This window comes from Glycine soja, chromosome 11, assembly GCF_004193775.1.
Source record: "Glycine soja cultivar W05 chromosome 11, ASM419377v2, whole genome shotgun sequence".
NCBI classification, from domain to species: Eukaryota; Viridiplantae; Streptophyta; class Magnoliopsida; order Fabales; family Fabaceae; genus Glycine; species Glycine soja.
The window spans coordinates 6,366,659-6,382,187 of record NC_041012.1 but is presented as its reverse complement, the minus strand read 5'-3'; the positions used below and the strand labels follow the sequence as shown (position 1 = coordinate 6,382,187).

The 15,529-nt window shown below is 32.3% G+C and overlaps 1 protein-coding gene across 1 annotated transcript; it reads right to left on the bottom strand.

The window, feature by feature from the left end:
• Window positions 1–3,789: 3,789 nt before the first annotated feature.
• Window positions 3,790–13,858, bottom strand: LOC114373704 (protein GRIP-like). The gene is made up of 22 exons (XM_028331221.1): window positions 13,575–13,858; window positions 12,598–13,112; window positions 12,167–12,282; window positions 11,757–11,926; window positions 10,889–10,982; window positions 10,205–10,291; window positions 9,932–10,012; window positions 9,074–9,199; window positions 8,069–8,177; window positions 7,915–7,994; window positions 7,270–7,398; window positions 7,084–7,184; window positions 6,748–6,881; window positions 6,542–6,639; window positions 6,308–6,427; window positions 6,172–6,199; window positions 5,965–6,023; window positions 5,585–5,656; window positions 5,433–5,480; window positions 5,056–5,161; window positions 4,893–4,951; window positions 3,790–4,326 (listed from the first exon to the last, which is right to left on the bottom strand). The coding sequence occupies exons 2-22, from the start codon at window positions 13,046–13,048 to the stop codon at window positions 4,216–4,218; spliced, it is 2,379 nt and encodes a 792-aa protein (XP_028187022.1). The 5' UTR covers window positions 13,049–13,112; window positions 13,575–13,858; the 3' UTR covers window positions 3,790–4,215.
• Window positions 13,859–15,529: the final 1,671 nt, after the last annotated feature.

The window sequence follows — 15,529 nt, the reverse complement described above, 5'->3', positions numbered from 1 at the left end:
TTTCACAGATGCAAATTTGATTTCTCTGCACCATCATTATGTTTTCTTTGTTCTCTTTTTAAAAGTTTATTCCTTTTAATTCAAAATCTTTTATCTTTATTTTTTTATGGAAGTTTTTTTATCTTTATCTATAAATTAAATTTCAATTAACTTTGTAAGAAGATTATATCAGAAGAATTATGGAAGACAAAATATTTAATAAAACATTTAAAATTATAAATGACTTGACCTAAAAAGTTCTGACCAGATGCAAAAATACTAATTTACAAGCTATAATTAATATTCAAAAATTGACCCTTAAATAAAAGAATTAGTATATAGCAGGAGAATTATGGGGAGACAAAATATTTAATAAAATCCATAAATTTATGAATGACTTGACCTAATTGTTTTTTTTTTTTTAATTTTGGTGTAGTATCTTTTTAACTCCCTCTTCCCGAGGTTCATTCTCTTTCATATCTTCTTTAAAAGATAAGTAATTTATATCAATCTTTCTAAAAAGATAAATATAAACCCGCTTGATTGATCAAATATTAAATCAATGTTATCTTTTAACAAAAACATATATTCATTCATCATTCCAAAAATAAAAAAGATATAGATATAATCAAATTAATCATCACTCTATCTTCAATCCGAAAATTAATCTATTTTCCTATATAAAGGTTTGATCGGTATGCAATGTTTGCACGAGTGTTCAAAGGAGATCATTCTACTCTTTCTTTCTCACAAACACAAAGTATTAGTCATGGCTTCAGTTTTCGTGCATGCAGGTATAAGCTTTACAAGTTGAGTATTATTTTGAGGTTAAATAATTTGATTAATCATATTTACGGTATTCTTTTGCATGGCATACGCAGAACGAAGCAAACCACCGCGCCACTCCTTCCGCGTGTCGAGGCTTAAGATGAATCAACGCACCACGTTGTTGCCTGGTGATGTTTTCAAATTTTCCATTAGGGTTCGTCTCAACACTACACCTGATCCAACACTCTTGTTATACTCTCCCTCTCAAACCGTACCTTGTCATAGCTTCTTGCAAGAGGGTCAATTATTGAAGGCAATGTTATCTCGCATACACTTCTTCATTGATTCTATTGAAGAAGTAACAGAAGGGGTCATTTCTTGTGTTCAAGAACTGTTCCAAGTTGATGATGTTGCTTCTACTCTTCCTTTGGAATTTCAACACGGAGAGATCCCTTTATGGTTTGAAATGACAATCTTTGATGCTGCCTTGCTTGCGGTCATTGAAGAGTCCAAGCCGTGTTTTGGAACGATTCCGGCGTCTGAGGAAGCCATCCATACGTCAATGGAGGAATGTACGGATATTGAAGAAAGTGAGTGGTGTCCTATATGCATGGAGGAATTGGATCTGATCAATTGTGAATGCTCCTAAATGACATGTGATCATGTCTTTCTTCAACCTTGTTTTGTGCGGTTGCTGTAAATTAATCATGTGTGTCCCATGTGTTTTAATCCTTTGCCAACCCTTGAAAACTAAAACTCATTTGGATCGTCGATGAAGAGTTTGGCATGTTTGTATGAAATTTTAGTTTCAAACCTCGTTGCAGTTATTGTAAAAAAACCCACAAACACAAGCAAAGACATATATTATATTATATGATAGAAATTTATTTTTCGGTTGAATAATAATTGTTTTGTAATATATTGGTTCATTTGTTTGATTACTATGTTATCAAAATTATACAATGCGTTCTTGATATTGTTTATTCAATGAATATTATTTTGATTTATATTAGTGTCATGAATTTCGAAGGGCTGCACTTAATGTGCAGAAGTTTCTGAAATTTTTAACGCCTACTTTTTTGTTTGAGTGGCATAATTAAAGCCATTATGAATGAGCATGACCACAATATTTTCTGTTAGGTGTACCCAAATTCCAAACTTGAGTCCCCCCGCAGGCCACAATCCATACACATGGAAGTCATAACAACAAATCTAATAAAAATATAATGAAATTCAATTATATTTGATTCTCCATTTTTTGGGCAGTTATAGTTTTACTTAACCACTCAAGTATTAGTAAAAAAAAAAAAAAACGTGTGCACCTTCAGTAGTTATAAGTAAATCTGATGAAACTTTAGCAGCACAAAGTAAAGCTAGCCTCAATTAGCTTGGCCTTATTTTTAATTTGCACTTTTACTCATCGGCATGGTGAATCTGCTTAGATTTGTGCAAAAACAGATTAGATATATGAAAAGATTGTAATATTTCATTGCAATCTAAAGTTTATTAACATGGTATTCTCGAAAAGAACAACCATTACTTCTGAGATTACAATACAAAATGATAATACACGATATCATTTTTATATAAGTCACACACATGATCCTTAGAAGAAAAACAACACACCACTTTTTAACCAAGGAACAGGTAAAATAGCTTAACCAGAGATTTCTATGGCCTTATCATTATTATCATATCATGTGTGAATATACAGCAGAACTGCCAAGGATGTGTTCAATAAATTTACTTGTCTGATATTTTGATAGGACACATGCAATATTAAATGAGGTAGTGAGTAATCTAGTTGTTCATTAAATAAGAAAATGACAGGGCTGCTTCACTTGCTTTGCTGCTAACTGTCTGTCAAGTTTGGTCTCCCAGTTTCTTTGCCATTTGGCCTTGTAGAGGGGGGGTTAGATTGCGCGGCGTCTTAGGTTTTAGTTGTATGTTGTGATTGTACACCAAAAGAAAAATTATGCCTGTAAGAGAACTGATACTTTACTGTGTATAAATTATGAATATGGATTTGTAATTTTAGAAAACGTGAGATTATTTTAATCAACAATCTATAATTTTGACCATATTAATTATAACTTATGATGAGATGTTTTAAATATTTTAGATAAGTTTTTTTTCTTATATTATAATGCATTCGATTTAATTGGATTTAATACTATATTTAAATCGATCTAAACTAAATTACTTTATTTTTATGATCGGTTAAATTTTGTGTCTAAAAGTCTAATCAAACAACACTATTAACCCTCCTAGTAAAGAGCATTAGTATACAAGATTTGAGGCTAAGAATCTTAGCATTACAGAGGGAAAATTCACTTTATCTCAGGATACCAAATTCCTAGGTATTATGCGGATGGCTGTATGATTTTTACCATTTCAATTTAGATGTTTACTCTTAATAATTGTTTATATCTAAGTGGATCTAGAGTGATGTTATTATAAATTTGGTTTCACGATTTACCTTATATTTAAATATTATAAAATTCAATGCTAAATATACTTATAGGAGAAATAGAATTCACAATGAAATCAAATACAGTAAAGTCATTGATGAACAAAATTTATGGGCAAAAGGTCGTCACAATATGAGAATCTAGATTTACGCTCTAGTGTTTGAATTCCCTTTCCTTTGTAAGCTTTTCCACGTCTTCAACTCCCTGAGATCCCATTTTAGTTGCAAATGCCTCTTCTTTTCTTTCTGAAGAGGCCACTCAATCCTTTATTTATTTGGGTCATAAGGTTGTGAATTTTTGTAAAACAGAGGATTCGAATCCTGCACACAGGGATATGTCCAAGGACAAACAAATACCTTTATTTGATTGAGCATTTTTGTCCTTATTGTCAGGTAGCATTCAGTTTGTGTGTGACACAGTTTTACCTGAGTCAATGCTTATATACTTTGTATAATTTCATTTAATTATAACTAAATTCAGCTTTAGTCTCTGACAGTTTTATGAAAACTCTTAAACTCAGTGCAAAAGCGAATCTTCATGAAAACTCAGTGATACCAAAAATGCCTTATGATTATTAGCAAGCATGAACTCAAAAGGACACTTCTTATTCCTTTGGCATTGCAAATTGAAAAATCATATAAAGATGTGATACAATTTTCCAGCAATATTTTGTGACTCGACATATTCAATGGTAAAAAATGAACTATATCGTTGGCTAAATACAGGCAGAATATCCCGTGAATTCTCCCTCCCTGTGGTGATATTTGTTGTATATTACCCTTGATGTTTCTTTACAGCTCGTCAGCTTACAAACGCTTGCATGGAACAATAACTGTTGTAACCAAGACCCACCCCCGCCCTCCCCCCTTTTTAATTTACAGATACAAACCTGCTTTCTCAGTAACAGTGACTAAATAAACATACTCCTTGAGCTGGATGGCAGAAGCAGACATTCTAACAGAAACAACAAAATTCGCCAGCACTCCCATTTATGCCACTAAGAAAATGTGAATCTTGAGAAAAGCGATAGGCCAGATCCTGAAGTATCGCTTGCAGGATTTGGTGGAACATCTGTTGAGTTGTGATATGCCTGTTGACACTTCTGTATCTGCACTCACGATTAAATTGCAGAGAATTATTTCCTTTTCAGTCATAAAAAAACAGAACATTTTGGTTTAAAAATAATTTACTTATATTCTGTTAGCCACTAAAAGAATTTTCTGTATCATACAAACAATTAGGAAATAGCTTTTGACTTTTCTAAGAGATGTCCTTTTAAGATTATATCAGGGAAATTATGGGGAAACAAAAGAATTACATAGCACGAAAACTTTTTGAGCATGAAACATCCTGATTTGAGCAATTACTTTAGTGACCATCTAATTAAATGCTTGAACATATATTTGAAATTTTCTTAAAAGAAGAATATGTTTAAAATTTCAAAGGTTGCTTCAGAGTTGTACTCATGGATGAGCCTCTCAGTGGAGCATATTCAGTCTTAGCCAAATCTTTTATTGGAAGTCAAAATTACTTCAAAGTGATTTCTAATGAAAACCCTTAATTTTAATTTTTGAGATGTAATAGCATTGTATAGAGTGCACCTCTTTACTTTGCACAAGTTCATTCCTCCCCCATAAAGTCTTGAGGATGCAAAGTAGAAGATGACAAAATTACCTCTTCTGGACTAAACTGAAGCAGCATTCCAATAACTGGTAGCAATACCTCAACTTCACCTGGTCAAAGAAAATATTTACATTAACTAGCTTCTCAATCTAGCTAATAAATGTAAGGAGATAAACAAAAGAGAACCTCTTCATTTTGTTTTCAAAATTCATACCAGTCTCAAGCAGCTTTAAGATAACATTTTTCAAATATGTCATATCAACACCTTCCCTTTTCTTTGATCTTTCCATATTGCGAAGCTCATCCTTTAACATTGCCTCCTACAGTTAGAATATTTGAAATTCATAAGCCTAGGTTTGCCAAAAAAAAAAAAAAAACACAACAACAACAACAATAAAAGTCTTAACTTTTTCCTTTGTGTCAAGGGAATCTATATACAAACGTAAAATCATATTAGAAATTTCAGTTTTAAATAAACCTAGAAAATTAGTCCTGCAATTAAATAAACAATCATTGACCTTGCAGAGTGAGTCACTTGTGACATTTTTTATCAGATAGAAATACAATTACAAAATTTTAACACGTATGTACCTGTTGGCTGTGGAGACGATTCTCACGTTCAAGCTCCTCAATTTCTTCCTAAAATAGCAACATTATATTAGATTATATCATGTAGTATTACAAAAGAAAGGGAGATGGCCTGATGGGGTATATAAGAGAGATTCTAAAAATATAAGACATACTTGAAGAGCTAAAATATGGCGCTGTGACTGTGCTAGCTCTTCCTCTCTTTGGGCTTGTTGTCTAGCCAAAATCTGAAATTATGACAAAATATAAAAAATAAAATAAATGGTGGAATCTCAAAAAGATACTAAATAGATGCAGGAGTCTGAAAGAAATAGTTTTGTATATTTTGAATAAAAAATCTCTCAACTTCCACAGCATCCCCCCCCCCCCTCCCAAAAAAAACGAGATGGTGAGATCGAGATGACACAACTAAAACAGTTGTACAACTTGATTGTATTGCTATGCACTACTTTCAAAATAGGAAAAAAAAAATGTCTACAATACATACAGAGATAAATGATTTAAACTGAAAATTGAAAATGAAAAAGTGCTATACCAGAATTTGCTGCTCTGCTTCGGAGGGGCTTAAATTTGTTGCATCCAATTTATGCAAGGCTTTACATAACAGTTGAAGAAAGAAATGTCACTTACCACCTCTAAATGTTTTACTTGTGAAAGCATTTAGCAACAATATGATAAGAGATACTAAAAAGAAACTTTACAAGTGGAACAACTAACTGTCATACTATAAATAAATGAATACCTGTTGTATAATTATCATTCTGATCGACCTGACAGCATTGTGAAACCAGCAGATAAATATGCCAGACCAAGGAAATGATAAGTATATGACCAATCTCTTAACTCTCGTGATATTGAAAAAGCAGATAAAAACATACTGATGGTCTTGATTGAAGAGACTGACGAAGATTCTTATTTTCATCTAAAAGTCTGGATATTTCATAGTCTTTCTCCTCAATCATTCTATCCGCAAGATCATGAAATGAAGCATGCTCTTCCTAGAAGTTATAGATTCAATTAGCACAAGAAGAGACGGGGAAAAACACTATTTGAGGTGGGTGGGTGGGGGGGAATAGGGAGTCCAAGCACAGGTTTAAGGATTTGAAGAATACCTTCAGTTTTTTACATCGCTGTTTGAGCTCTTCCAATTCCTTTTGCATATCTTTTGTAGCAGTTGCTTCATTTTCAGCCTTCATTGCCTCGCATCTGACTGCAAAGTTTGATTGAAGTTAAAATCTATACCAAATTCAGACAGATAGGAGAATCAAAGAAGTATAAGATATAAGCAATTATTTAACCAAGTAGCAGAGTGCATTACTTCTCCATGTTTCTTGTACATTTTGAAGACTTAGTCCCCATTCCTCTTTCTCTTTTAGGTGTTTAGCATTAGCTGAGTCAAGCTTTATTTCTAAGCTCCTTATCTGTTGCTTGACATTTTCAAGGGCTGTGTCTCTGAAATTAATAGAATGAGAGGCTGTGACTGCTCCACACTCAAAAGCAAGAAATGCAATTACTGTAGTGTATCCAATTTTTTACCCAAACATAACACAAAATCAGTTACTTGTGATTCATCTTTCCTTCCATATGTTCATAATTATCTAGTATTCAAAATCAGGCAGACAAGCCCATATAGATTTGTCAATAAATATGACACCTTTCTGCAAGCTCTTTCTCATGATTAGCCATAGCAGATTGAAGATCTTGAAGAACTCTATCCCTTTCTTCTGTTATTGATAATACTTCATTTTCCACCTCCTGAAGAAAATTAAGAATGCGATTGGTGATTAATTTATATACACTACTCAAACAACATCTTCTACAAAAAACTGATAAAATGTACTTTCAGAGTTTCCTCTAGATCTTTGAGTTGTTCAGAATCTTTAGCAGCAGCCAGTTCAGCATCCTTCTTTTGAAGAAGTGCATGTGCACGAACTTTGTATGAAGAAAATTCCTTCTCAAGAGAGCTGATCTGCAGTGGTACAACAACCAATGTCAAACAGCAGACATGTAGTGTTGTAAATGATGTGTCTAGTCTTTGAATGTTTTGTTGCCAAGAGACTAATCAACAACCATTCAAGGATGTGGGATTGAATACAAGCTATATTTCCATAAACACTTTTTAATTATAGGCTGTATTGTTATGAAATATAAAGAGATAAAAATATCAGATTCTTTAAAGTACTAACCATCTTGTCAACCTAGTAGTGCCTATACTATGTCAAAGCATACCAACAAAAACTTTAAACTGTATCAAGTTACTATTACAATAACAGATACAGCTCAGAAACAGGGTCCTCTCCTAGAACAGGGATTCTATATGATATTACATTATCACACAGCATACTTTCTAATTTAAATAAAATATGCTGATGCTCCACAAGAACTGTTTGGCACTCTTTAAGCTACGAGAACAAGCTATAGATCAACACAATTTAATTAGTTTAATTTTCTACAAGCTATTTAGTAACGGAAGTTTGATTAGAACCTCTTCTTTGGCAGCCAACAATTCAGCATCTCTCATATTGAGGATTCTTGTTTGTGTGGATACCTCTGATTCCAGCTGACCTGAGCATTGTCAAAAGCATAAATATGCATATTAAAATGAATATGAGAAAGCTTACAAAAGGATTAATATGTACTTCTTATTTTTGCTACTTCAACTTCTGCACGTATGCAGTTGCTCTCTGCAATTTCAAGTTTTGCTTTAAGTGCCTGAGTTGCAGTCTCCCAGCTTTCCCTTTCGTTTTCCTAAACACACCACAGCTCAAGATTAAAGTAACCATATAACAAAACAATCCAGTATTAAGTTCAGTAACAATAAGATCTCAAAATTTCTATACATTCCAAATTCTCTTTAAATACTCATATCCTCGTTGCCTATGCCAAAACCAATTCCAGCAAAAGACACCCAAAGGGCTAAAACCACAATTTTCTTCCATGTATAAAGGGAAAGAATATTGATGACAATTATTACATTAAATTAACATATGAAAAAATTGAAAACCATTCTCAGCAAGATAAATAATAGAGGAATTTTATTAAGTGATTTCAACATGTAAAACAAGTGTTTCTGTTAACTACAGAGAAGCCAATGCATTATAGGCAACTTCATTCTTGATTGTACAAGCATAATTTTAGGGGAAAACTCAACCCAAATAATTATTAAGGAAATCATTCTTCCATGTCAACAAATGTAATGCAGAAGTCAATGCATCATTTAAATTTGCATAAACAGGATCATTTGCAATTCGAGATGCTTCCACATTTACAAGACACGAAAATTGATTAGTAGAATAAGTGACAAAAATTCCCAAATAGTTCTGTAGTCAGTTATTGAGCAGATTCAAATTGTCTATTGGGATTTGGGACACAGACATAATAGTTGCCTAACAAGACGTTACACATAACAAGATAGTGTCATTGTCTAAAACAAGTCACATATCATGTACTTTCTACCTGTTTTATTTTATATTGATTTTAAAATTGAATTTATGCATTACTGAACTGATTTTCTGAACGGTTGAACGGTCAGATGTACGCATAATATCACAACAAACATTCTTGGTTAAGGAAAAGGGAGAAAGGAAGAGAAACCCAACACATAGTGGAACACTAATTTACACATTCTGAAGTCAGGACCATACATGCTCCTCTTTTATGTGAGAAAGCTCCCCTTTCACACTTTCCACAGCTGCTCTGAGTCGTGCGGCTTCTCCTGTTGATGCTGCTTCCATCTCTGCAATTCTGGATTCTTTTTCTGCAACTAGAACCTGGAGGCATTAGTGGATTAAGCAAGGTCAGGTCATCATCAGGAAACTTCAGACAATTTCAGGACCACATTTACTTATATTATATATGAACTGACTGGAAAGTGGAAACGTCTGACATATCCTGAAAAAAACTTTTATTCTTCTATAACAGTTCATTCAATTATTACCCATAAAATTAGTCCGTTGACTGCAAACTTAATATTCAGAGAGAATTTAAATAATTAAATTTAAGTTATATATGTGCTACACATGCACATACAATTTTATATGAAATGTTCAATTTAAATTTAAGTCAACTATTCAAGACAAAAACATGCTGCACAGTACACAAAAATACAAATTTATATGAAATGTCTAAGAATAAGAAACTCATCACCTGATGCAGTTCATCCTCAAATGTCTCCAATTAGATTAATTCAAGGCCAAATAACAGTTTGAAAGTAAAGCCTGAACCTTTTCAACATTGGATTGGTTGGTGGTTTCTGATCCCAAATCTATTTATAAATAGTCTGGTTACCTTAGCCATGGCAGACCTCTATTTAAAAGTGGAGCTGCTCACTAAAAGAGCTAACCATAAACTAAAAAAGACAGCCATATATAATAATCATTAAGATCTGGTTATCAATGCCCCTTTAACAACCTAATGGAACACAATTTCCAACTCAGCAGCATCTTTTCCCCCCGTCTTGAACCACATCAAGTATGGAAAAAGCCCACGATCATTGAACTCACCTGCAGTGAAGAAATGGATTCAGTTGCCTTACTTCTGTCGGACAATGCATCATTAATTTGAGCCTCCAAACTCTCGATATTCTGCAGAAACAAACATTGAGTTGAAGCCAAAGCACAAGTAGATTCTAAATACACAGTACAGATTATAGAACATAACCTTTTATTCAATTTCAATAAAAGAAATTTGAAGAGGGATTAAATAAGCAAGGATATAGTGTCCTCCTAAAAGATAAACTATGAAAAAGTCAACCAAAAATGCTAGAGCACATGTACCTTTTGATGTTTAGCTGAGAGCTCAGCTAGAGCAGCTTGCCTTTTTTCTTCAGCAGCCTGAAGCAACCCTCTCATATCTTCCAACATCTGAGTTATAAATTTTGTTCAAGGGACATAGTTATATATAACAACTTTTAAATGATGTGCTTCCAAATAACAGAAATACACAAGTTTCATGACACAGATATTACTGCAGACAAAAGTTACAACAATAGGCCTTTAAAATATCATAAAAAGTCATTAAAATATCTGAGAAGTAATAAAAGGTGTTTTGAATCAGAGAGGACAAAAACACATAAAGCAAACACTTAAAGTCTGACAAAGAAAGATTTCATTTCTAAAATGTTGTCTTGTCACATTAGAGGATTCCAATGGACTCAGTGCAGAACACCATTTAAAGGAATGGAGTAGACATATTAATATATTTTGGCCTAAATGTAAATCTGCGTTTGAGAAACAAGTTGGGTATAAAATCTACTTTGCTATGTATTAACTAGTCAAATGCAAAGCATCAATTATTTAGTTTACAGCCATAAATAGAGTATGTAGTTAAGTTGTATATGCAAATATCTGCACCAGGCAAAGTTATAATTAGACATCAGCAAGAAAAAACATTAAATAAACATATAAGAGATCCAAATCAAATAAACACTTCAACAATAAAAATGAACAAATCATTTGTACCTGTTCCTTTTCTGCAATTGACTGTTGCAATGCCTCAATAGCATTCTCTTTAGGTTGCAATGAACGCCTTAAATCTTCAATGGTATCTCGAAGACTGGGAAACATAGATTTTTACATCAATAGTAACAAACGGGGGTTATAGTATATACATAGGCTACAGTAGTGGCTAATCTCAGCCAGCTACCATAGTTATGACCTACTCCCTCCAGTCTTGAATATAAGCCAAAAAAAAAACTAAATTACGCTTATTAAGAAAGTTGGTTAGAATCATTTAATTGTACCAATTTCATTTAAAAGATAAACCTTTTTTCCTAAATTACCCTTCCTTGGAACTTGATGTCAAGAATAAAATAGTGTGGTTGAAAACAAAGCCCCAATTAAATGAAGGGTATTTTAGGAATGGTCTTGTTAAATTAGGTAAAGTTAGTTAAAATTTGCTTATATTTGAGACCAAGACAGGTTTTTTTTTGTGTATATTCGAGACCAGAGGGAGTATTATAGTATATGTATAACAAACATTCCTAGTGAATAACTAATCAATAAGGCACACTGAAGCCAACCTATAAGAAGACAAAAAGCACTACCTCCCATGCATGCAGATGTGTTTCTCCATATTTCTTAATTAAAATTTAAAATAAAAAGTAAACTAGTCATGCATGGATAAAGAAGAAAGGGGAGAAATAAAGGGTGGTATAAGCTGTTGTGATTTGATCGTTGCAATCACAAATTAATATTATACATATCAGTCCTACAATACAAGATAATTGATAACATAGCTTCTCCTGACATACAACTACAGATACACAAGCTTCCAATTAATGGATGTACCCATCAATCATCATGATGAAAAGTAAATTAGTGGGCTTACTTGTTGTTTGCACTTCTTAGTTGTTGTCTATCACTATCCATGGCTTTCAATGCCTCATTTGCTTGCTTCCTAGTGCGCTCTAATTCTTGTTGCAATGCTGACTGTTGGGATGATGCTCGCTCTGCAATTTCATTTACCTCAGAGAAGCGGGCCTCAAGATCATCTTTTTCCTACAAATGAAATTTCTCAAACAAAAAATTAGACTCATGTCAACATAAAAACATATAAAATAATCCAGTGAAGAGCCTCTAGAGAGTAAATTGTTTCAATGGGTTGAAGCACTAAGAGATAGGAATAACACAAACTACTAATGTGGCTACACTGGACAATTTTTTTTTTTTTCGGGGGGGCAGAGAGACTTTAACAGCATAAAAGAATAAAAAGAAGAAAAGGATATAGCAAAAATTCACCTTTTGAACTTCTTGAATGCGCTGTTTTGCTCGTTTGTGAAGCCTATTAAACTTGGAGTCAAGTTCAGAGTACTTCTCTTCACGCTCTTTTACTTCTTGGTCTAACTTCGTTCGAGCTACACACAAAAAAGTAATCCAATGCATTCATTCTAAGGAAGATAAAGCCATTTAGACCAATATTAATTATCTTTTGCCTGTATGATTTCAGGAGCCACTAAATATACTGTTTATATTTATATCATTCTTAAACTCCAAGAGGAAAAATAATCCAACCTGTAGATGAAGGAATTGGTTTTAGAGATGAGCTGGCTTCCAAACAAGTAAATAAGTAATAATACAAATGGTAATATTTAATGTAACTCAAATTTGTTCATTTATGATTGATGAATCACTTTCACTGTTTCATATAGGCAACAGAATCATAATCAAACCTTCTGCAAGCTTTTCAGAGAGCTCTTGGGCCTTTGCTTCTGCCTCCGAGTAAGCCGTTTGAAGATGCTTCAAGGCCTCTTCTGATGCAATTCTTGTTTGTTTTTCTTCCAGAAATTCTTTATTTAACAATTGTATCTTTTCCTTTAATTCTTTCACAATATCAGATTCCCCATCTTCAGAGCCACCAACTCCTTTCTGTATACTAGAGTCACTAGGTACACTGTCTACATTTTTAAATCCCTCAAACTGGGACTTCAAGAAGTCATTCTGAAACCTGAGGTCCATAACCATTTGTAAAAGCTGATCGTGAGTATCAGCAGGACCTTGATCGCTATCAGACAAACCATTTTCCAATATAAGATTTCTGTTGCTTCCATCTTCATTATGATGAGTCACATCAGGCAAATTCTCCTCAGGTCTAGCAGAATCTTCTGCGTGAGTATCCATCATTCCACCAGTATCCCCTTCACCTGATGCAATCAACCTCTTGCAACACAAATCTTACCAGCATAAGCTGCAATTGGACAGTCAATAGCCATGAGCCCACTATGTTATATGAGATACAGAGAGAAATTTTCAAGCAGGCATTGATTTACGATAAAGCTACTTAGCATCTTAACTTAAAGATTAAAATGTTAAAGTGGATAACATCAACACATATTTTTGTAAAAAACATCAATCACAAACAACTCCAAAGGCAAATCGAGCATTAAAATTTTTCAATTCAACTTCAAAATGCTACACACATGAGAATCCATAAAACCGAATCAATCTAATGATTTTTCACGAGAAGCAATAAACAGGTTACTTAATCAGCTAGGGAGAATCCAAAACAGAGCTCAATTTTGGTGGCATTTGATTCTATTCCTCAAAAACATTGTGATACATTTAATGGAATTTGAATTCAACGCGAACCCAGTAGCATCATTGAATAGGTAGAAACATTCAAGAACAATGGTTCCATAATTGGAAGTACCTGATTGTGGGGAACCAGTTCTGCAGAATGAAAGTGGAAGAGATTTCAGCAAATAAACGGCGGTTAATCAATTTAAATGCGGGAAGCGCCGGTGGAGGTGAGATCGCCGGTGGCAGAATGGATCTCACGCCAGCGTGCACGGAAGGAGAGTAGAAAACGCTGCCGTTTCCGAATGTGCCAGACACTGTCTAATACGAACTACGAAAGAGGATTTGGATCCAGAACTACTGATGTAATATTTTGATTTGACGATGGTATTTCAGTAATCGTGCTCCAACTTTTCTGAAAAAATTTAAAGAGAAAATCAAACATATTTGGAAAAAGAACGTTAAATAGTGAAAATGACAGAGATTTGATTCTCTAGTAGTATGTATAAAAAATATTTTATTGAAAAAAAGATAAAACTCAGTCATCTCTACATGTTGAAATTAGTTTTATCACTTTCGACTGTAAAGATACGTTTAAATATATGTACAAGTTTGGTCAAATTTTTAAATAGCTTAAAATAAAAATATGAGAATTGATAAATAATAGGTCAAACTTTGTTCTCAAATTTTTAAAACGGATCAATTCTATTTAAATAATTTAACCTATTTTCATCCCTATAACACAAAGGTTTGTGAGAGACTAAAATTTTACTAAAAAGTTGCGGTAGCTCTTCCTTAACACCTATGCTATTGAATGACAAAAATAAAATACTTTTTGATAATATAATTTTTTTGCTATTGTAAAATAAATGAATAAATTCTTATTTCGTCTTTGAATTTATGAGGTATTGTCGTGATAATCCCTAAAAATAGAAAATACTAAATAAATATTCAAAATAGATTATTCTTTATATTTGAGAAATCAAAAGTGTAATTAAACAAGTTTTTATCAAAATGTTATATTTTACTTTTTAAATTACTAAAATGATATTAATTTTTACCTTTCTAATCTATATGATCTAAGTTAATTTTTTTAATAGTCTTCTGGAAGGCAACTTTTATTTTAACAAAAAATTGTCATTTTTTGTTATTGGTAAACTTTGTAGCATTTTTTTATTTACATTAATCGAACTCAAATTTACAATAACCCTTATATATTTGATGAACCAATTGAACTAGATGGGTTGAGGATGAGTTTGGCTCTCCTGATTGTCATCTACACAAAGGTGAAAATGGATAGAATTCAAATATAAAAGAGGTAGGATTAAAATTTTAATATTCATCTCCATTTCCGTCAAATTTTATCTAATTCGAAGATACTTACGGGTAAACTAATTATTTTATATTTTTTAAATTATAACAATAAAATATTTAATATATATATATATATATATATATATATATATATATATATAGTAGGTATTTTAGCTACCTACACCAAATTATTTAGAAAAAAAACCCAATTACTTTTGTGTGCGTGAATCTCTGTATATTGTGACAAAAAAATTATTAAAAAAATATAATGATGACAGTATGAATACAACTATAGTTTGATATTCATTCTCATTTTCATTTTATAAATTCAAGTAATACTTTTATTCCATATATTCTTTGTCAAAAGTGAGTGGGTTGGGATGATGCTAGCGAGTAAAGGGTTATTTGTCATTCCTAAACTAGACCTCATGATCAATTTTTTAGCATTTTACTTACACCACGGATGTTTTTTTTCAATATATATATATATATATATATATATATATATATATATATATATATATATATATATATATATATATATATATATATATACTACTTTAGTAAATTTAAAAGCATGATATATAATTTTGGTAAAAAAAAAATCCATTTTGGGGAAACCTGGCAAAGCTTGTCGTCTCCAATCAAAATTGTACTATTTTACCTTTGTTTGGACAAACATTTAGAAACTTAATTTTAGTTTATAAATTTAATTTATATTTCTTTTATGAAATTAATTTTAACTGAAATTAAAATAAATAATTCAAATTCATT

Excerpts from the sequence above, each read along its gene's own strand:
- LOC114373704 (XM_028331221.1), bottom strand. The coding sequence starts at position 13,048 with ATGATGGATACTCACGCAGAAGATTCTGCTAGACCTGAGGAGAATTTG. Across the intron at positions 12,283-12,597 it reads CTCTGAAAAGCTTGCAGAAG|CTCGAACGAAGTTAGACCAA; the intron begins GTTTGATTATGA and ends TTTTGTGTGTAG. Across the intron at positions 11,927-12,166 it reads GCATTCAAGAAGTTCAAAAG|GAAAAAGATGATCTTGAGGC; the intron begins GTGAATTTTTGC and ends TTTCATTTGTAG.